The following is a 22,793-nucleotide window of genomic DNA, read 5'->3' as shown; positions in this document are numbered from 1 at the left end:
GCAGCGGTGTGTGGGACAGCCTGGGGTGAGGAGAAAGTTGGGTAGGGCTTGTTGGAGTTATCTAGGCCAGAACTAGGCAAGATGGGAGCTGTGGGAGAGGAGAGAAGGAGTCGGATGGAGAGAGATTAGGAAGGTAGAAAAGGTAAGGTCCAATCCATGGGAGACGGGCATTGAGGAGCTGAACCTGGGGCACCGATTCAGGACGGTGGTGCCTTTGGCAGAAACGGGGAAGTCTGGAAGAGGAAAGAAAAGCCAGCTCAGTTTTAAATGTCATCATTGGGCATGACCACAGTTATGGGGCAGGCCACGAACGCTGAGCCTGCAAGGGGAAGCTGATCAGGAGAGCCAGAAGAGGAGAGAGGCTGCCCTGGGATGGGGTGGTCACCAGCAGGGTGGGGGCAGGGGAGGACTGAGAAAAGGCCCCTGGTTTTGGCGATTAGAAGTAGTCATCAATGACTTGGGAGAGACTGGCTTCTGCTGGGCCTTGACAAGGTCAGAAGATGGATTGCAAAGGGCTGACAAGTAAGTGGGAGGAGGGAGGAAGCAGTGACGGTGTAGACAGCTTTTTTCAAGGCATCTGAAAAAGGGGAGAGAGATACAATAGTTTGGTGATGGTGGCATCTTGGGAAGGTTCTTTAAGGGTGAAGAAAGGTCAGGAATATTTGGAGGTAATAGGGAAGGAATAGTAGATAAAGGATGGTTGAAGATTTGTGGGGGAGGGGGACATAAATGAAGATGCAGTATGCCAGAGAAATGGGAGGAAGTGGGAGGGTCAAGTGCCTAGACCAGGGTTGGCTCTGGCAAGGAGATCCACCTCTCTGTCAGAGACAAGGAGTGGGAGACGTCCAGGAGTCTTTAGATCTACCTCGGTATTGAAATTGCTTAGAGGCACCTAGATAGCATAGTATAGCAGCCTCAAGGCTATGGGTTCCCCACCCCAACATAGTAGGTAGAGTACTGGACAAAGAGCCAAGAAGACCCGAGTTCAAATTCTGCTTCGAATGCATGCCAAGCAAATCACTTAACCTCAGTGTCTTCATCTATAAAATGTAGATAATAGCAGCATCTAGTTCCTAGGTTGTTGGTCTGGAGTTTTTTTTTTAACATTAAAAAATGCTTGAATTAATATTTTATTTTTTTCTCCAATTACATGTAAAGACAGTTTTTACATTCGTTCAAAAAATTTTGAGCTTTAAATTTTTTCTCTCTTTCCCTCATTTCCCCCTCCCTAAGATATGAGTTATACACATGCCAATCATACAAAATGTATTTCCAAATTAGCCATGTTGTGAAAGAAGGCGCAGACCTAAAGGAAAAAAAAAAACCAAAAAATTTGAAAAATGAAAAGAGTCTGCTTGGATGTGCATTCGGACCCCATTGTTCTTTCTTCGAAAGCGGACAGCATCTTCCAGCAGGAGTCCTTTGGCATTTCCCGGGTTGTTGTACAGATCACGTGAGATATTACTGCTAAGGCACTTTACCAGCCTCAAAGCGTGGGGAGATGTGAGCTCTCACTGTGGGGGTGGCTGTGACTTGTTTCCATCACTGGGGTTGTTATCATTAATGTGCTCTGTCTTCCTCCTAGCTTTGGTGTGAGATGCCTGTTTTAACCGGTCGCCTTAGAGGTAATGGGACGTGCGATGACGCTCACCTTGTGACGTTTGCCTCTGGCGACTGTTTGTCTGCTCATTGCTACAGAGTGCCATGGGCCAAGGCTCGCCAGACCTATTTTTCCCGTGGAAAAAACAAGCAGTCTCTGGATGCCATTGAGAAAGCAGCGTTCCTGGTGACATTGGACGACACCGCGCAGGGCTATAACAAGAAGGACCCCGTCACCTCCATGGACACTTACGCCAAGTCTCTGCTCCATGGCAAATGTTATGACAGGTACAGTGCTGGCCTGCCCAGAGCTGCTGGTGACCCAAGCTTAGCCTCTGAGAAAGCTCCCTGGCCAATGAGAAAAGCCAGCGTCAGTTATCTCAATGAATCCGAGGCTGGCCTCACTTCAAACAAGCAACTTTGAGATACAGAAGGCTCCGCATTTTGTTTCAGAAAACGTTGACCCTGTTCAGGAGTTCAGGAGTGTCAGGGCAGGGAGCTCTTTCCACTGGGGCAGAGCACCCATCTGTGACTTAGGAGATCAGTCCTCGGGGGGGCTTCTTGAAGCATAGGGAGTAACATAAGGAGCTTCAGAGGTGATATTTGAACTCAGGTCTTCCTGATTCTAAACCTAGTACTTTATTAGGAATTTCATGCTGTCTCTTATATTAAAAGAAAAATAGTGAAGTTAGCATTAACAAAATGGATATTTTCTCCTCTTTCCCTATGCAGTAGACCACATGATTCTTACACAGGAAGTGAAACAGCTGAGCCTTGTGGCTATGGCCAGAGGAAAGATTCTAGGCCATAGGACTTCCTGTAGCATAACCAGAGTGGAGAGTCTACTGGACGTGGAGTTAGAAATGCCTGGGTTTCTCAAATCCAGCCTATGACTTTGGGCAAGTCACTTAATCTCTGTGCCTCAATTTCCCCATCTGTAAAATGAGCATGACCTGCCTCTCTTTCCCACCAGGTTTCTGGGTCTAATGAGATAATGTGTATAAATCACCCTTTGCGTGTAATAAGATACTGTGTTTAAGAGTCTTGTATATTTTTATCTCACTAAGGGCTGCACTGATTCTCCTCTAGCACATCAGAGTAATTAACAGCATTGTGAGTAAGATAAACCGAAAGCTGCTCCCCCTCCTGCCTTCCCTGCTGTTGCTCTCCCATCTACCCAAGCTCCAAGCCTGACAAGTCATTGCAAAGGTTGCTTTATTTGCCCTAGGTCACCCATTCACATATAATCCAGATGCAAAATACTCTTGCCCCTCCCCATCTAATACATTCCTTGTGGGAGCATTCAGCCCAGAAGCACCTACTATGTGCCAGGCACTGGGCAAGATGCTGGAAATGCACACACTCCACAAAGCCGGGCGTTTGAGAGAAGGCAGCTCTGGAAGGCTGCTAAAGCAAACCCAATGAGAGAGAGCTATGGAGTTTCTCCCTCCCCTGGCACAGCCGCAGGGGCTCTTAAGGGTCTCACCCAGCACCCTGAAGGCTGCATACTCAGGCAGTGATAACAGCTGATGACTAATCTACTGACAAGCATTTATTAAGAGCCTACTGTGTGCTGGGTACTGTGCTGGGGTTGGGGTACTAATGCACAAATGGAACCATTCCTGCCCTCAAGGAGCTTCCATTCTGTCTGCAACTCTTGTTTGTTTGTTTTTGCTAAGCAATGGGGTTAAGTGACTTGCCCAGGGTCACACAGCTAGTAAGTATCAAGTGTCTGAGGCCGGCTTTGAACTCGGGTCCTCCTGACTCCAGGGCCGGTGCTCTATCTACTTTGCCACCTAGCTGCCTTGTGTCTGCAACTCTTATGTAACCAAGTACATACCAAGCAGATACAAAGTAATCTTGGAAGGGGAGCCGTCAACCACCCACCCTTTAGGAAGGTCCTTTGGCAGCTAAGGGTGGGGGATGGATTGGAGAGGAGACAGAGCCTGGGGCAGGGGACCATCCAGAAGGTGATTGCTATAGTCAGGGGAGAGCTGGTGTGCAGAACTGGGGAGGTGGTGACTTCAGGGGAGAGGAGGGGCCCTGCCACGATTTGGCATGTTGTTGGCCATGTGAGGTGAGAGTAATGGAGTGAGGAAGGGAGGGCGATGCTGAAACTCAAGTGACCAGAAGGGTGGGGGCACCTGCCACAGAAATAGCACCGTTAGGAAGAGGGCTCGATTTGGGGGGAGATAAGGATTGAGTCTGGTTTTGTCAAAGGACTGCAGAGCCAGAAGGGACCTCACAAGCCACCCCCACCCCGAATCTCCCAGAGTCACACAATTAGTATCAGAGGCAGAATCTGAACCCTGGTTGTCCTGCCTCTAAGTGTAGTACTCTGGACATCACACGGCACTACCTCTTTGTTTCAGTGTGTTCCAAACATATTGAGTCTGAAACACCTGTAGGAAATCTATTGGTCCAGGAGATGGTTGGTGTTGCGAGCCTAGGACTTGAGAGAGAGAACTGGGCTACGCAGATAGACAGGGGAGTTTCCTCATAGAGATAAGACTTCAATCCGTGGGAGCTGACAGGGTCTCCAAGAGAGGGAGGATGAGAGCTGACCTGGGGCTGCTGGTTTGGGCTTTGTTCTGGGGGGACTAAATCTGCTTTCTCTGGGTTGCAGGTGGTTTGACAAAACGTTCACATTCATCGTCTTCAAGAATGGCAAAATGGGCCTGAATGCCGAGCATGCTTGGGCAGATGCACCAATTGTCGCCCATCTATGGGAGGTGAGAGGCTATAATTTAAAGTTGAAAAAGGAATTATTATTCTTATGTTATTCTGTGAAGTCCAAGTTCAAGTGATAGGAAAGTTGATGTGGAAATATTTTATTAGTGTTCATAGCTCACAAACCATCCCCGCAAGTGATCTTGGAGTGAAAATGTGACCCACCCACTTTGGTTCCATCCTTTCCCGCTGCTATGAATGTTTTTGTACATATTGCTTGTTTCTTGCCTTTTTTTCCCCCTTAAATCCCTTTCACATCTGTGCCCAGCAGTGGTATCAATCACAGAATCAAACTCAGGGCCTTTGGGCGTTTAGTCCTAAATTGCTTTCTAGAATGGCTGGACTGGGTCACAGCCCTGCTAACAGTGCCTTCGCATGCCTGTTTTCCCAAATGCCTCCAACAATGATATTTTCCTCTTTTGTTCTCTCTTGATGTGAGATGAGCCAGCCATAGTCTGATATCTCTTTTGTTGATGCCTTGAGAAAGCGGTCTACAATTGGTACCTCCACTCCCTCTCCTCTCGCTCTTTTCTTGATTCTGTGCAATCTGGTTCTTGACCTCATTCCACTGACACTGCTATCTCCAAAGTTACCAGTGATCCCTTGATCACCAAGTCTAATGGTCTTTTCTCAGTCTTCATCCCTGTGGCCCTGTCTGCAACCTTTGACATTACAGGTCACCCCCTTCCCCTGGACACTCTCTTCTCTCTAGGTTTTTGTGACCCTACTCTTTCCCACTTCTCCCACCCTCTGTCTGGCCACTTCTTCTCAGTCTCTGTTGAGCTGATTTTTGAAGGAAACAGTAGAAGTGAGGAGGAAATATATTCTAGGCATGGGTGATGGCCATGAGAGGTGGGAAATGGAGTGATGTGTGTGAAAAACAGCAAGAACACCAGTTTGGCTTCCCATTTCTCTCCATCCCGCTCCCCTCCCACGCTTTCAATTTATACTTCCTCCTCTTGTCTGAGATGTATGGATTTTTTAACCCTCTAGCTAGTTTCATTTTTTTGGGGGGGGTAGATATTTAGGAGTTTGTGAATCAGTTTAAAATGTTCTCTTTCTACTTATCATTCTATTTAAGAATGGAGAAATTTCAGTTGCAAAAGAATGATTTAAGATTTGGAATTTGTTTACATCGTGTGAGCATTTTTTGTGTATCTTCTTAAATGGGCAAAGATTTTGACTTCAATCCCTGGAGAGTATCTTAATGCCATCAACTATAAAGTTTTTGCAGTCTTTAAATAAATACCCACATGGTTTCATTCTTTGCAGTATGTGATGTCCACAGACTGCTTCCAGCTGGGCTACACAGAAGATGGTCACTGCAGGGGAGACACCAATCCCAACATTCCGTGCCCCATGAGGCTCCAGTGGGAAATCCCAGAAGAAGTGAGTCTGGTGGGAGGAGCAGGCTTGTGTGTTGGGCGCAGCCACACCTCACATTTGTGTGGCCGCACTTAGTCACCACGGGGAAAGGAGGCTGGGGCAGGACGGGGAATAGCTCCCGTAACTTCCCCCCGCCCCATTCTGTTCTTAGCAGACCAGGAAGAAGAGCTCAGTCTTCTTCAGTGGGAGCTTGGTACCTATTTCCTTATGTTCTTTGCCTTAGTATCTTGTTTGTTTTGTTTTGTTTTGTTTTTACTTTTTGGTGAGGTGATTATCGGGGTTAAGTGACTTGCCCAGGGTCACACAGCTAGTAAGTATCTGGGGCTGGATTTGAACTCAGGTCCCCCTGACTCCAAGGCCAGAGCTCTATTCACTGCATCACCTAGCTGCCCCTTTGCCTTAGTATCTTGGATGGAGTAGTGAGCAAGTATACTGACTAATGTCTACATAGAATTCCTCTGGGAAATAAGAAAGGCATAGAGGAAAGAGCATTTCTGAAGCACTTACTGGGTACCAGGCACTGTGCTCAGCTAAGACTGCAGTTACCCAAAGAACAGCGACATTCAAGGTAACAGATACTCTTTGGGCATTTTGCCTTTGAGATGCTTCTTGCTCATTACTAATCTGACCCTTTGGTGTAAAGAGTTCGAGAGTTCGTTTTTGAATACATCCGAATGAGTAGAGCAAGGGACTGCTTGGTCTATGGCCACAGTGAGATCTAGGCTTACTTAAAAGATATCTAATTAATAATCCAAACAGCAAACACAAGATGGATTAGAAACCTGTCTTGTTCAGACCATGCCATTCAATTGGGTGGTCAGTCCACTGAATCAGTTCAAAATCCGGGAAAAGCCTTGCCAGTGGAGGCAGAGGACAGGCCAGACTGGATCTGGATGACTGCTCTTAGTAACTCCGAGATGCTCCCCCATACAGATCTTGTGCTGGTGATGTTATCTGGTTGTGAATCTCAGAATGCTGCAGTCTCTAAATAATCTCAGTTGCTGAGGGTCCAAAGGGCAATGGGGATGTGCTTGGAGGTGTAAGGTGGCTGGGCGATGTCATGGTGGCCATGTGTCATTGGAGAAGGAGATGGGTCAGTCATGTGGTGAGTGAGGAACCGCAGAGGAGCTACCTACCTACCTGGGGCCTGGGGTCCAGGGACCCGGCCTTGGCTTCATCTGCACCATAGATGGCTGGCTCCTCCGTGGGCCGAGGATTGGGATGGATTGTCCCCCCCGTGGCCGAGAGCACAGAACCCCAGCAAGGGGGGAAGCGTGTGGGAACCATCTTGGTGAGGTATCTTAATCTTCTGCCCTTAGTGTCAAGATGTCATCGAGAAGTCGCTGAGCCTCGCCTGCACCCTGGCCAACGATGTGGATTTTCACTCGTTCCCGTTTGATGCTTTTGGTAAAGGGCTAATCAAGAGAAGCAGAACCAGTCCAGATGCCTTCGTGCAGCTGGCTCTGCAGCTGGCCCATTACAAGGTGAGACCCAGAGCCCTGCTCCCTCCAGTTCCTCGTCCCAGGCTGAGTCAGTGATGTGACCGGGAAGAAACACTCCAAGGGGGTGTGAGTGTTGGGTGAGGCCTCAGCATCCACCCCCTCTGTCTGAGCTTCCCTCAGGTTGAGCTAGAAAGTGGGGGGCAGAGGGGGAAGAGAGAGAGAGAAACGAGAAGGGAAGGGGGAGTGACAGAAGCAGAAACTGGGACCTCTTCTGGTTTTCCTTCGATGCAGCCCAGGAGAAGAGGAGCCTGGGAGACACATGAGCAAAGCTAGCTCTCGTTTGAGACAGTTTTACAAACTTATGGACCTGCCTTCCTCCCTCCCTCTCTCCCTTTTTTCCTCCCTCCCTTCCTATCTTCCTTCTTTCTTCTTTCTCTCCCTGTCTTCCTTCCTCTCTCCCTCCCTTCCTTTCTCTCTTTCTTGCTATTTTCCTTCTTCCTCCCTTCCTCCCTCCTTCCCTGTCTTCCTCCCTTCCTCCCTCCCTCCCTGTCTTCCTTCCCCCCTCCCTCCCTATCTTCCTTCCTTCTTCCTTCTTTTCCTCCCTTCCTCCCTTCCTTCCTTCTTCCTTCCTTCCTTCCTTCCTTCCTCCCTCCCTATCTTCCTCCCTTCCTTCCTAGCTTCCTTCCTTCTTTCCTCCCTTCCTTCCTCCCTTCTATCCATCCATCCATCTCACCCAATCTAGAAGCACAGCAGACCCTTATGGGCCCAATCCCACTACTGATTAGCATGGATGCTTCCTGCCCCATTTCCTCCAGGCTGCACGGTTCCGCCCTCCTTGGGCAGCCCAAAGGCCCTCTGCTTCCGTGGGCTCACTATGATGGTGCCAAACTGACTGCAGACCCTGACCATCTTAAGCCCTGCTGCATGTCAGAACTCCTGAGCTCAACCAAACTGCTAGCCTCTCCCTCCCCAGTAGCCAGGATTACAGGCATGTATCACCATGCCCAGGGATAGAGGAAAAAAGGCTTATTTGGCTTGCCAGAAAGCCCAATGATCCTCTCTAAATATGCATGCCCCAAGAAGCAATGCCTTGACTAGCAAGGTGGCCCCTTCAAAAAATGGGTGAAGGGCTTCTTGTGAAGGGGGCTGACTGGGCCAGTCACCCACCTTGTGAATCCTGTTTCTCTGTCCTCTAGAGGCAGCTCAGGATAATGCCTGTGTTGAAAAATTGTTTCTTAAATTTTCTATTTCAAAGTTTTAACATTTCTATCTTGATAAATGTTTGTATGAAAGCTGCCTCATGATGACTTTTAAGAGTCCATATTGCTGGGCTGCCTTTCAACACGGGGCTTTGAAGAGTTGTCACATGTGAGAAGGACTAGCCTCATGCTGCTTGGCCCCAGATGGAGGGCCAGGGGCAGTGGGCAGGAGCCCCCGAGGGCTGGGTGTCAGAGAGAACCTTCTGGGAGTGAGAGCCATCCCCGAGCAGAGTGGTTTCCCTTGGGAGGCAATGGGGTCCCCCAGACTGGTTGGACTCCTGCTTCCAAGGTCCTGTCCCATCCCGAGTCCTCAATTGTTTGTAATTGGGTCCACCAGCACTCTTCAATGTGTTTTCTTTGGCCAAGGCTAGAACCAGACCTGTGATTCTCTTCAGCAGACCCTGCCTGTCCCAGGGAGACTCTGCAGGTGGCTGATGGTTTGTGGCCTGTGCTTGGGCCTCTGATTGCCAGGTCTCCGTGGATTCGGGGCCGGGAGGCTGTTGGCTTTGCTGCAGCCTGGTAGAAGTTGGTGATGCCGGGCTGCCTGCCCGTGGTCGCCTCTCTTCTCGGGGCCCGCGGCGAGGTCTGGGCACTTCAGGTCAGGCAGCCGCTCTGAGCAGTAACGTGAGTTGGCCTTTTGGCGCAGTCTCCGCTTCCGTGGCGTTTGTATACTAATTTGCAGTCTGTGCTCTCAGGTCCAAGAGAGTGGGATTTTAGATGAACCTTTCTCAAACTAGATTCAAATGCATGGCAAGTCTGATCTGTGTCTGCATCTGGGCTCTGCATTGAAAGCCTGGCCCATAAAAACGTTTGCATCCTTTGTTTCAAAGTTGTCTTTACAAAGGGCTCGAGTGCTCAGTTTGGCCTTTCAAGCTCCCCTGTTTCTGATGCTCCTTTTCGCTCCTTATGCGGGTGGTTTACATTGTAGAGTGACGTTCTTGATGCAACACTGTGTCATCCTCCCTCATCCTCCCTCATCCTCCCCTGACACGCGGGTCCCTGGGGGAGAATAAGACAGGCTCGGTTTTTAGACACCCCCTCTCCCCTCCACCAGCCCAGAGAGTTCGGTTTATAGGGGCGCAGGGGAGGGTGTTTAAAAGCATCCTGTTTTGAGCTTGTTTTCCCTGTGATAGACCCACTGGGCAGATTTGATTGTGAGAAGGGTTCCATCGATAACAGTTGGAGGTCTGGGACCAGAAATCTAACCAGTCCCACCATGCCAGATCCCCCCAGTCACTCTCAGGGCTCCTTGGGACAGAAGCCCTGCCCTGCTCCCCACCCCTAGTGAAATTCTGTCTTGGTAGCTCATGATGCCCTGGAACAAAGAAGGGGGCTCACTGCCCAGCAGTCTGTCCCTGTCACCCCCAGGCCTGGGAGAAGGTCTGTGACGTTCTGGGGAGCTGGCCAGGGCTTGGCGCACATCGACACAAGTTTTAGGGGGCTTCCCACTATAGCAGAGTGAGATAAGCTTTGGTGAATGCAGCATAGAAATGTCCTTGTGTCCACTTAGAAACCACTGCAAAATGGCACCAGCGTTCCTCCTCCACAACCTCTGGGTCATCTGTCTGCTTGCCCCAACTCCAACTCCCTGGAAAGGACATGAGGGACATCCAGGACCTCGTTGCATCCTCCAGAGCTTATCAGAGGATCAGAGAGAAGGCCTCCAGCCTCTTGCCCCTAAGCTGAATGCTCCTGCCTTTCTGCCTTGTGTCCAAGCATCCTCTGCCCAGGAGATCTCTGCAGGGGGGTCTAGGTTCCTGGACAGAGTTGTCCTTATTGGGCTGATGGAGGGTGAGGCATGAGGCTTGGTTCAGCCTGGCCCCCAAGGCAGGAGTTCTCCACACCTGTGACTTTTTCCTCCCTGCCCCTCTTGGCCCTCTCCAGTCTAAACCAGCCTCGCTTGGTAGGGGCGAGGGGGCCTTTTGCCCAAGCATTCTAGCCATGTCATCTGGGGCTGGTTTGGAAACCAGCAGTCCCATGCTCCCTTGGCGGTCAGTACAGGGTTCACTATGATAAAATACTTGGCGAGAACATCCTGAGCTGGCGTGGCATTAGCCTCGCAGCCAGAAGACTGGGGTGCAAGTCCTCACTCCAACACATGCACTTCTCCTAGTCATGTGACAAATGGCCCTTCCCATCTTGGTGGCCCAGGGAGCTCTCCCGGCCTCTTCACCTCAGAACATCTGCTGAACAGCATGGACAGAGGAAGTTCCTTCCCCAAGGGTCCCCTCTGTCAATTAAATCCCAGGCCCAGATAAAGCAGAGAATATTTTCTCTCTGGAGCTCCCATACAGAGTTATGAGAAAACTGTGTGTAGCATATAGATGTTAACTGCCATCAGGAGACAAAGGAACGGTGATGGATGTGCTTAGATCCTTCCATGGGCCACCATAGGTCTGCATGCTTGGGATCTTCCCCACCTTTTCACAGATTCAGACCGCTCAGAGGCAATCTCCCTTCCCTGTCCCTTCTCGCTCCCACACAAGCACTGGTTGGGTGTGTTTAGTCAGGAGAGGCCTCCCTGGAAACCTTGGTCCCCCAGAGGCTGAGCTCACCCAGCCCTGGGAAGATCACACATGCACACACATGCGTAGTACATTCATGCATGTATATGGATGTAGATGATGTTCTAAGCCCATAGGTGGAGAAGCTCAGAGTCCATCGCTGCCATTTCTAAAAAAAGTTATTACTGCCAACGAAGTGGTATTGATATGTGGGATGGTCTTTTCCTTGCTAGGACAAGGGCAAATTTTGCTTAACGTATGAAGCTTCCATGACCCGCCTTTTCCGAGAAGGACGAACAGAGACTGTCCGTTCCTGTACTATGGAGTCTTGCAACTTTGTGCTTACCATGGTGGACCCCATGCAGACGGTGAGTGGACAGAATGCCTGGCCATGCTCCTATGCACTTTGCTTCATTTTAACAATGACTTGTGCTGTCCGAGGTTCTGATCCATCCAGTCCCATACTTCCTTGCAGTACAAGTAGTGTGGACGAAAGGGGGCGCCCCAAATATGTCATCCTTCATCGGTTCCACGTTGATGCTCTAAGCTGTGATGGCCTATGTCCGCCTCTTGTTTGAAGCAGAAGGTGTCCAAGCTAGAGCAGTACAAGCAAAACGCTTCACCTCCCAAGGCATGGGTGGTGGCTTTCCTAAAGAAGGCCAAGGGGCCTCTGAAGAATGGGAGGAGAGTTTGAAGGTTAGTCCCTGAAGAGCAGGGAATGGGATTAGGGTTAACTAGCATGTAGGGTCAGATCAGACCATGGTGATGCCTACACACTGAGCACACCCAACTGGATGGCACCACTCCTCCACGAAGCATTTCCACAAAGAGGGAGTCTTCACTCATGTGGGTCTTCATCAATGACCTGCTCAGTCAATGGTCAGGGCACTTCTTAAAGTTCCTTTCAGCCCAATGATTTCTGGGCATGTTTGTGTTCCAATAATTTCTTTCTTTTTTTAAAATCAAATATAAACATAACTAAAAGTAGCATTTTAAATAGAAATACTCTATTATTGGCTAAACCAACTTTGGAAGCTTACTCATAGTCTATGGCAAAGATGAGTGTGGGTGATGGTACTGACGAGCTACAGGAGAATTCAGTCATCTGAATGGATATTATTGTGTGCCAGGTATGTGCTGGGCCCTGGGGATACAAGGACAAAAATAAAACAGCCCTTGCCCTTCAGGACCTTCCATTCTATTGAGGGATTTAAGATGAACACACAAAGTGAAATACTAACTACAGGAGACGGGAACTGGGCTGGTGATTCCCCTGCTTGGGGAAACTCCCTCTGCCAGTGGAGGTCAGCACCTTCTCTGCAACTTGTGGTCTTAGCGAGATGCCTGGGACCCATGAGGGCAGGGGATCTACCTGGAGTTGTATAACCAGTATGTGTCAGAACTTCCTAGCATTAAGGCCACTGTACTACACTGCTTCTATCCACTGTACTACACTGCCTCTCGAATATGAAATATATCCCAAGTAATTTTGTGGAGGAGGATATGAGTCTAATACAGAGGGCAGTTTCCCACAGAATTATTTACTATATTATCCTAATAACCCTAATGGTGAGTGTGGCCATACAAAGGCTTAGCTGGCACTCTCCATAGTCAAGGTAAGAGTAGAGGTGAGCCTGGGAGGGCCATCAGAAGAGGAAGGAGGAGGAAGAGGAGGAAAGATGGAGCCATGGGGAGCATGTCCTTCTGGGTACATTGGGTACACTGGAAACGCTGCTTCTTTTTCTGTTGACTCAGCTAAAAACTCTCCACCCCTTCATCTGAGGCCCACCAGGCCAGTTTTCTATGTGAGGAACCACCCCACCCTCAGCCTCCTACAAGTGACCATTCATCATTGGCCTCATGTGTGAAATTTTTCCAGTTTGAGATTTCAGCGTAGCTCTGTTGCTGAAGCCCTTTTGAAGTCTGGTCACCTCCACACCCCAAGGAGGCATCAGAGCAGGACTTCTCTGCAGAGGGCTGAGTACATCATAACAATTTGTATTTCCCAGAATCTCACTTTTGTTCTAACAAAGTAGGCAAGAGTGAAAACAAATCTTATTTGCATGGGACAACCTTTACTACATCCATACATCGACCACCGATGGGGGCCCATCATTTCGGATCCTGCTCAGTGGCGAGTGCAGCAGCCTCAGAAGACAGTTTTAAACACTACAGCTTGAAACAACCACATATGCATCATATTCTTTTCTCTTTCTCTCTGTTATATAGGTTGAAAAAAAGCTCAAATTATTCAAAATTGCAGCTAATAAACACCAACATTTGTATCGTCTTGCCATGACTGGTGCTGGCATTGACCGCCATCTTTTTTGCCTTTATGTGGTCTCCAAATATCTAGGTGTTGATTCTCCTTTCCTGAAAGAAGTAAGTAATTTTGGCAGAGGTATTTGACATGTCTCACTCAGCTAAACCAAACCCCACCTTTGGCATCAAAAGGGCTGATTGACAGGCATTTTTTTAAGTGCCTAGTATGTGCCAGGCACCGTGCTAAGGCAAACACAAAACAGCGCCTGCCCTCAAAGAGTTCATATTCTAATGTGAAAAGGCTAGAACTAAGGATTAGGAATCTTAATAAAAATGAAAAATATGACCCGGAATTCTAATGCATTAAAGTTTCTTGTAAATGATCAGATACGTGACTCTTCTGGCATAAGTAGATACTAGAGTGAATGACTGGTCACACTTGTGTGGGGTAATAAAATGCTGCCCTGGTTGAAACAGAAAGGGCATTAGACTTTCCAGGGTAGGATCTTCAGAGGATTGATGAGGACAGGAAATACCAGAATGTCTCCAAGTTTATATTCCTGTAGGATTCGGATTTCTGTGAATATGCTCAAAACAAGCGCTTTATATGGAATCCAGACTGCTCTCACCCAGTTCTCCAACCCCACTACTGAAAGCACACAGTTATGTCGGCCTGCCTCGGTTGTCCCAAGGACTGGATTCATGTCCTGTCTTCTGCTTACTGCCTATGTGATTTCTGGCAAATCTCTTCCCCTCCAAGGACCCCATTTTCTCTCATTGGTTAGATATGAGGGGGGGCAGACAGTGATCCCCGAGACCCTCTTTTAGTCTTATGATCTTTCTTCATCTGCCACACACAGTCCTTGCAGTGGGCTTAGGGAGGAACATATCACAATTGAGGGTATCAGAATGAGACCAGGTGGCCATCACACAATTGTCATATGTGAAGGTGAATACGTCCTGGAGGCAGTATTAGCCCTCTGTGTCTAAAAGAAGGTCAAGAGACAAAATGGCGTCACCAGGGGCCTCTTCATTCCTCTACCTTTTAATCATCACCTCCTAACTTCTACTTTCCCCATGCCCCAAAAGTTCTCTGTATATAGAGAGAAGTGTCATTGTATATCCCTAAATTCTACCCAAATTCTGCTCTAAAGGTTTTATCTGATCCATGGAGACTGTCAACTAGTCAGACACCTCAACAGCAGATAGAACTCTTTGATCTAGAAAGGAATCCAGAATATGTGTCTAGTGGAGGTGGCTTTGGACCGGTAAGTAAAATATTTTGTTGTTGTTCAGCTGTGTCTGACTCTTTGTGACCCCATTTGGGGTTTTCTTGGCACAGACACTGAAATGGTTTGCCATTTCCTTCTCCAGTTCATTTTACAGATGAGAAAACTGAGGCAAACAGGGTTAAGTGACTTGCTCAGAGTCATATAGCTACTGAGTGTCTGAGGCTGGATTTGAACTCAGGTCCTCCTGATTCCAGACCCAGTTCTCTATCCACTGTGCCATCTGGCTGCCAAAGTAAAATATAGGGCTGGTAAAATGTGCCAAGTATTCTGAACGTGCATCAGATAGCGCGTAATGCCTTTGTCGATTAGTGATCTTGTCTTTGAGATACTCCTCCATCCCCATCCCCACCCCCAGTATCTCTTCACTAACCTATCAGAGTCCTGATTTTGTACCTGTCTTTCCTGTAGGTTGCTGATGACGGTTATGGGGTGTCCTATATTATAGTAGGGGAGAACCTCATCAATTTCCATGTGTCCTCCAAGTTCTCTAGCCCCGAGACTGTAAGTATGAAAATGGTCCCTCTCTCTGCTGTGATATGTGCTCATTCTGACCTTTATTTTTTAAAGGGTGCCTTTTCTACATGTCTGATAATTAGGTTATCTACTGTTGCTAGTGAACTGTGCATTTATTAAACTCCTGATCTGCATAGAGGGCTGCAAAGACAAATAGAAGGGAGTCTTTGCCCTCAATAATTGCCCTGATCATTGTTGGTAGCAAAACCTTGGGATGGGTCTACACCACCACATAAACCTTGGGATTCATGGCATGAGAATGCCTCTGAGTTGGAAGCTGCCTCATAAATAGATAAGGTTCTTTGGGGCCCTTTAGCAACCAAGTCCCACTTGATGGAGTCCAAGATGATGATGTGGGGATATTACAGTTTAGCATCCTTCTGTACTCAGAACAATCCATTTCTCTTAGCTACAAGGACCAGAGAATTAGGGCTGACCTGTATGCTTTTTCATGACAGCCTTTATGCTGAGCCCAGCTCTTTGTCTGCCTCTTAATGGGGCACCCTTCAGTCCAGCTCAGAAAATACAGATAAAGCACCTACTGTGTAGCCTTTGGTGAGCCACTCAGCCTCCTTACGTTTCAATTTCCTCCTATTAGTAGGAGGAGTTTGGAATTGCTAGCCTGGGGTGTCCCCCTCCCCACCAGCTCTCAGTAGTATGATCCTACAAAAGCCCCTCAAGGTGAGATGACCACAGTTTCCATGAAGTTGTTTTCTCTTGTTGATTATAGGCGTGTGGTGAGACAGCCCTCTCCCCACTTCCTTTACTGTGCTCCCAATAAACCTGGGAGCTGTCCTTCCCTCCCTGTCCACGTGGGTGTGGCTCCATTCCATTCCCCAGCAGTGTGTAATGAGGGATCATTCTCTGGAAAAAGGATGGCCCTTCAGAGTCCCTGAACTTGGATGCTTAGAGGTTGGGGTCCCCGAGGGCCACTGCCAAAATCTTTTCGTAGATGATGACCCAACTGAGATAAAGACTTCCCCAAGTCCTGGCGAATGGACTAACAGAAGGAAGGAGGGGAGTGCAATGTGGGCAACATTGGGCATCAGCAGCCCCTGCCATTGTTGGGAACCATTTGATGGAATCTTCCGACGGTCACTGTTTCCGACTTTGCCTTGCATGTAGAGAAGGCAGAACACACTCTTGTGTTGGGGGCAAGGGGGAGTATCACACAGCTGACCACCACCTCTAAGCTGTCATCTCATTGACTGCTTGACTTTCTGGGGTGAGTGAGTGGCTTTGAGAAGGGTGTTGATGTTGGGAAACCATCTGATGTGGCGAGTTTTTACCTTTTGTTTTGTTCTCCATTGCCATTAAAGGATTCTCATCGGTTTGGAGCTCACCTGAGGCAAGCCATGGTCGACATCATCAACTTGTTTGGACTCCATTCCAATGCCAGAAAGTAATTCCAGTTACACCCACCACGGGGGAAATGGAACTCTTCTGACACCAAATAAGACTGGACATTGCAAGGGCCAGAAGACACTCTTTTCCAGAGATGGTTTTTGTTTTGTTTTGTTTTGTTTTTGAGAGAGAGAGGGAGAGAAGACAGCGGGAGAGCAGAGTATATGATATGAAGAAGCATAATTTTGTTACTTCTAGGTATGTCCTAATGATGTGAATGCTTGATTCCCCCCCTAAAGTCTTTGTCTTGTTTAAATTTAATAAATGAAGGGATTGAAGTAGTGTCGATTTAATGTAAGTAGAGAAATTTTGATGTAATATATGTGTTGGGAGCAGAAATAGCATGTTTCCTCAATTGTGACTGTATATCTGGTACTTATGGGCATTTAACTCCTGTTATCAGAACAGATATATATGCATTATATATTTTTTAAATTGTTTAAATTGGAAGTGTAATCAATGGACATAGCCATGTCATGGACTGACTAAGAATGGGGCAGCTCTTTGGAACAAGCTTTTGCCACAATGGAGAGCTCAGTTACTTACACTGCCTAAGAGAATATCCACCCCCTGTGTTTGCTTCATCTCTAGTTTTATTGGTATGGGAATAAACCTTGAGTGTATTTATAAGCCCAGTGCCTTAAAAATGGAAGGCCCTAAACACAAGAAAAGTCTTACACAGATTGTATTATAACTGTAAAGTCTGTTGCTGAATTGTGGGATTACAAATTCTGTTCTCTTATCTTTTTTTTTTTTCCACTTGGGTTCAGTCCTGGAATGAACTTGTGAGCAGAGTATGAACCACCCTTCACAGGCAGGCATATGTGTCTGGTTTTCTCCTGCCACAGAGTCCAGCTTTCATGGGGGGGGGGGGTGTGCGCGCGCATGCTTGTGAGAGAGAGAGAGAGAGAGGCCACTTCAATCAGCTTTCCCCTCCTTCCAAAATGGGGAGCGTGGCATTGGCTAGAGAGGCAGAGTAGCCATCTGTTGTCACCAGCCGGGTGCTACTACGTAGGAGCAAATGTAACATGATGGCTGATGTAAGAGAGAGGATGATGGGAAGGAAGGGAAGAAAAGCAGAGCGCAGGTATTCCAAGTTTTTAAGAGTGGAGCCTCTTCTTCCCAGCAGGATTGTTTTTGGAGAGAGAGAGAGAAAGAGAGAGAGAGAAAGAGAGAGAGAGAAAGAGAGAGAGAGAAAGAGAGAGAGAGAGAGAGAGAGAGAGAGAGAGAGAGAGAAGAGAGAGAGAGAGAGAGAGAGAGAGAGAGAATGAATGAGAGAATGAAACAAAACAAAAAACTCCAATCCCCCTCATTCCCAAAGGATGATAGTACAAGGATGCTGGCTGACCATGGTTTTTAAAGAATCTAGAACCTGTGAATGTGAATGCTGGGACAGAGCTGACCTCATGAGGTAGGATCCGACTGGTTTTTGTTTTAAAGGCACTGAATCCCTCTGGTCTTTACTGCCAGAGTTAAAGGCTCATGGAACTCAAAGACACCGCCACCGGGCTGGACTGACAGTGTGTGTTTTCTTCCAACGCTGTGTTTACTTTGGCATCTCACCGCCCGGCCCTGCTTGGTTTGCCTCCAGTGATACGCAGGAAGGGCTGACCATCTGGAGCCCATGGAAGGCACCTGCTGAAGAGCGGTGCAGATTTGGCATATGTGTGTATTGTGCTACAGGCATCTCACTCAAATGGGCCAAAGAATTGTTTTTCTTTTTTTTAAAGTAAAAACAAAAGAATTGGGTTTAGTGTCTGGGCAAAAAAAAAAATCATGAGAAAAAGCCTATGCTGCAGGCAGCCAGTGGGACATTAAATCGGACACTGCAAGATCCCTCCAGCCATTCATTCTAGGCTGCAGAAATCCTGCACTATTTATATTGACCACTGACCAATCTGTATTAAAATAGCATTTAAATTTGTATTAGCTTGTAGGAGAGGTTTTATTATTAAAGATAGTGTCTGGGCTTGACTTTCAGGTTTTAAATGTTTTAAATGTAATTGTAGTTAATCAGAGCAGTCATCGACGCAACTTTACATTCTCTGAAAGAATGTAAATATAATTGGCACAGAAAGTCAGTTGTTATTGTATGTGTTGAAAGGGGCAGTAAGAGTATCATGTATTTAATTTTTATTTAGAGGAGATCCAGATTCTTCATGGAGATGTGGTTTGTATTCACTGCTATCTTGGAATGTCCACTGCATGTAAATAGAATATGCTTTTTGGGATGTAAATCTTGGAAATGCTACACGAATGTAGGCTCTCATTAATAAAGAAATTAACCTCAGTCTTCAACAGCACTGTTTGGCGCATTTCCCCAGTGGAGTGAGGTGGTTTATAAACATGACATCATCCCATGTGTCCCAGCTCAAACTTCCCAGCAATCTCCATCACACTCAGGATGGAACAAGGACCAGAACTTAAGTAGGGAAAAGTCTTCTGAAAAGTCACTCGACACCTCAAAGGTCTTTGGCCCATCCATGTCACAGTGACCATGGACTCCAAGGAGATCAGCAACAGAAAGTGAATGCTCCTAGATTATACTGCAAGAGGAGTACTCCACAACAGCACTTTTTGTGGTAACAAAGCATCCTAAACAAATCGAGGGAAACTGAACAGATTGTGGTCATAAGATCATAGATTCAGGGCTGGTATACCTTAGCAGTCATCTTGTCCAGTGGACTACAAGAGGGCGTTATTGACCAAGGTCAAGTCAAAGAGCATGAATTTGAACCCAGGACCCTTGGCTCCAAATTTGTTGTTGATCAGTCATTTTAGTCGTGTCTGATTCTTCGTGACCCCATTTGGGGTTTTCTTGGCAAAAATACTGGAGTGGTTTGCCAGATGAGGAAACTGAGGCAAACAGGATTAAGTGACTTGCCCAGGGTCACAGAGCTAGTAAGTGTCCGAGGCTGGATTTGAACTCAGGTCCTCCTGCCTCCAAGTCCACTATTCTAATCACTGTGCCACCTCGGTCCAAAATTTGGCTCCACATCTGTTGTGTTGTCTACCATATCTTGTGGATGTAATGGAAGATTGCAGTATATTGGAAATGTAAATAAAAACTTCAGAAAAACATGAGAATTCTATGAACTGATTCAAAAGGAGAACAGAACCAGGGGGCACAATATTTGTACAATATATTACACAATTATACAATGACCACACTTGTGTTCATGAAAACCCTAAAGGGTTGCTGACCCCACGTCAATTGTATTGCCCAATCTTGGTCCCAAAGAGCAGGTGACAGAAAGGAGAGGGAAAGGATAAATTTGGCACCCCCTCAGGATGGCCTCCTGGTTACCAAGGAGGGAGGGTTGGATGGGGGTGGGGTGGGGAGATGGCTTACTTTGGAGAATGACTGAAATGAAAAACAGAAGGCATTGATAGAACTTTAAAAATATATGTAACCTGAGATCTTTCCCAACCTAAAAAGACCTCAGAGCTGCCAAAGTAAGCGCTCTTCAATCCACAAAGCATTTCTTAAGCATCTTCTACAGGCTGTGGGCTAGGGAGACTGTGACCAAGAGGACACAGTGTTCTACCGAAGGGAGCTTGTATTCTGGAGGGAGGCATGTGCTTGGGGAGTAAACAGCGTGTATACACATGACGGGTAGTTAAGAATGCTGGCCCTAAGTTCAAATCAGGTCTCAGACACTCACTAGCTGTGTGACCGTGGGCAAGTCACTTCACCCTGTTTGCCTCAGTTTCCTCATCTGTAAAATAAGCTGGAGAAGAAATTGGCAAGCCGCTCCAGTTATCTTTACCAAGAAAACCCTAAATTGGTCAGACATGACTGAAATAACTCAACACAACAAAAAATACAGCAGAGTGTATATGACGTATACAAAATGTGTGCCTTTGGGTCCTGCTTCTCTGCATCAGTTCATACAAATCTACCATTTCTCTGAATTTTTCACATTATAAGGAGCTTATATTCTATTGGTGGATGGGTGGGGATAGAATTTGGGCATAGATAATTGGATCTTAGGAAATAATCAAGAGAGCAAAAACTGAATGGGGAGGGAGTGGAACCTCTAATGAGTGCAGAATCAACCCATGAGCATTTAATAAGTGCCTACTGTGAGCCAGGCACTGTTGCAGGTACTGGAATGAAGCAATCCCTGCTAGAAAGGACCTTACAGGAGGCTGGGCATTCTGAATTGGAGGGGAACAGGGAGCACTTTCAGGTCTGTGCAAAGGAAGGGGTGGGAAATGGATTGTTAAATGTGAGGAACAGCTAAGAGGCTGGCTTTGCGCATGAAGGGAAATAATGACGGCATTCTGGAAGGGTAGATGGGAGCCATGGTGTGCAAGGCTTCCTGTGGTACTGGGAAAGAGTGCTGCGTTTGGAGTCCGAGGAGCTGAGTTCAAATCCCAGCTGTGACATCGGGCCTGTTGGACTTCCCTTTCCCTGTAAAAGAGAGACCGTAGGTTCTGGGCCACCCACCAGGAGGGCTGTTCTTACCTCTTCTCCAATGATCTAATTGCCCAAATCCAGGAGTCTTTTTCTCTAACTTTCCTCCTTCTGGACCTCTTGGCAGACTTTGACACCTCTATCCCTGTCTCCTCCTGGACTCTCTCTACATTTCCTCGCCCCTACTCTCTCCTGGTTGCCCCCTACCTCTCCTCAGACTCCTCCTCACTCTCTGTCCTGCCTCCTCCTTTCTTCCCTTTCTCCAAAGCTTTCCCACCAGCCTGCCCAGCTGCCACATCCGCCATCGGTTTCCAAGTCTCGTGGATTGCCCCTCAAAGGTCCCTTCTCTTCATGCACAAAGCCTTCATCCACCTCCCACCTGACCTATGCTGTGCAGCCTCCTGGCTGGTCTCTCTGCCTGTCCCTCCCCACCCCCACCCCACCCCCCGACTATCCCCTCGGCTCCATCTTCCACTCGGCCGCCAGTGATAATCCTAAATCTCAGGCACCCCGCTCCTCAGGTTGTGCCAGCAGCTTCTGGTTGCCTCTAGACTCAAATGTAAACGCCTTTGCTTGGCATCTACACCTTTCAAGACCTAGCGCCGGGCTGCCCTTCCCGACAACCCACGTTAGTCTCCACACTGTCACTGGTCCAGACAGCGGGTCTGACTGCGGTTCCTCACCCGGGCCATTGACATTCATCTATTGTAGGCTGTCCCCGGCTGCCTGGGAGGTTCCTTCTCCCCTCTGCCTCAGAACCCCTAACGTCCTCGCCCCCCAAGAGGAGAAGCCCCCACCTCCAGAGGCAGCCCCTTCTCGGCTAGCACTGGCAGCTCTTGGGGTCAGCAAGGTCTTCCTGACATGCAGCCTCAATGGGCCCTTTTTGCCTTGGTCCCCCCAGTGCCTGGCACATGGTAGGTGCTTAATTGATGCTAGGTGTCCCTTTTATCAGGCTCAAAGACCTAATTCATCACAAGATTCCGTGCATCTCGCAGTGTCCTTATGGACGGGTCACTATTGTCCATGTGGAATTCTTCGTCTTCGAGCCCGGCTCTACACGGAAAGCAGCGTGTTTTTGTTAGGGGGATCTGTTAGGGTCATATTAGGATCACAGCTGTAATAGGGGCAAAGGCATCTAGTCCAGCCCCCTCCTTATGCAGACGAAGAGGGCCAGAGCGGGGAGGAGCTTTTTCAAGCTCCCCAGCTGGTGTCAGAGGCCGGATTAGCGGTCCCCAGGGCTTGGGACCATCCCGTTTTCTCGGACATCCCAGAAGGGGGTTCATGGTCAGGGTTTGCGGGGTCCCTCCCGAGGCGACCTTGGATAGGAAGGACGCTCATTTCATCTGGGGGCGGTCCCTGAGCCCCTACCTTGCAAGGGTAGGCTGGGGGAGGGGCGGAGGGCCTGAGGCGGCCTGCCCCTCCCCCTTCCCGGGCCCAACGGTCCCTCTCCCCTCCCCCCTTCCCCTCCCAACGGTCGACCCCTCTCTAGGGCACGCGCTCGGGGGCAGTTAGTGCGGCCTACCGCCGCCGGGGCACGCGCATGGAGGTAGTGTGCACGTGCCGGGCTCGCTCCCGCGCTGGCTGCGGGCACGCGGAGGCGGCAGCGCGGTCGTTCCCGGCTCCCCTTGTACTCGTCCTTGTCCTCGTCCTGGTCCTTCGTCCTCGGCGGCTCCTCCGCGGCCTCGCCCGGAGCCCCGGCCCCGCGGTGGGTATTCCGGGCCTCTTCCCGGGCCTCAGTTTCCCCCGGCGTAAAATGAGGAGCGCGCTTGGCTGCGTGACCCCGGGCTAGTGACTGCACCTCTCTGGGCTCACGGAGGGAGCCTCCACACTGGAAGGACCGGCATTGGCCAGACGCCCCTCCTCTTCCCTCCCAAGCCCCATCGAAGCCCGGCCGCCCCTGCCCCCTCCTGGCTGGGGGACCCCGGACAAGGCTACACAGCTGGAGGGCGCCTCCACGCTGGGAGGACCCAATGTCGGTGAAA

The 22,793-nt window shown here is 48.5% G+C and overlaps 2 protein-coding genes across 2 annotated transcripts in view; both read left to right on the top strand.

Annotated features, from left to right (window-relative positions):
* The first annotated feature begins 1,119 nt into the window (after positions 1–1,119).
* On the top strand, positions 1,120–18,681 carry CPT1A (carnitine palmitoyltransferase 1A). Its single transcript, XM_020968228.2, has 9 exons — positions 1,120–1,887; positions 4,226–4,331; positions 5,602–5,718; positions 7,035–7,199; positions 11,154–11,288; positions 13,150–13,302; positions 14,337–14,450; positions 14,883–14,975; positions 16,307–18,681. Exons 1-9 carry the CDS (start codon positions 1,598–1,600, stop codon positions 16,391–16,393), a joined length of 1,260 nt encoding a protein of 419 aa, XP_020823887.1. The 5' UTR covers positions 1,120–1,597; the 3' UTR covers positions 16,394–18,681.
* Positions 18,682–22,290: 3,609 nt separating this feature from the next.
* The window catches only part of TESMIN (testis expressed metallothionein like protein), a 46,680-nt gene continuing 46,177 nt past the window's right edge, over positions 22,291–22,793 (top strand). Inside the window, exon 1 of the mRNA XM_020968380.2 lies at positions 22,291–22,516. Coding sequence (XP_020824039.1) covers positions 22,352–22,516 — 165 coding nt within the window. The 5' untranslated portion in view covers positions 22,291–22,351. The remainder of the gene's footprint in view (positions 22,517–22,793) is intronic.

Source organism: Phascolarctos cinereus, unplaced genomic scaffold (assembly GCF_003287225.1).
Source record: "Phascolarctos cinereus isolate Bilbo 61053 unplaced genomic scaffold, phaCin_HiC Scaffold_9;HRSCAF=440, whole genome shotgun sequence".
Classification (NCBI taxonomy): domain Eukaryota; kingdom Metazoa; phylum Chordata; class Mammalia; order Diprotodontia; family Phascolarctidae; genus Phascolarctos; species Phascolarctos cinereus.
The sequence above is the reverse complement of the archived record's forward strand: the minus strand, read 5'-3'. Positions and strand labels throughout refer to the sequence as shown.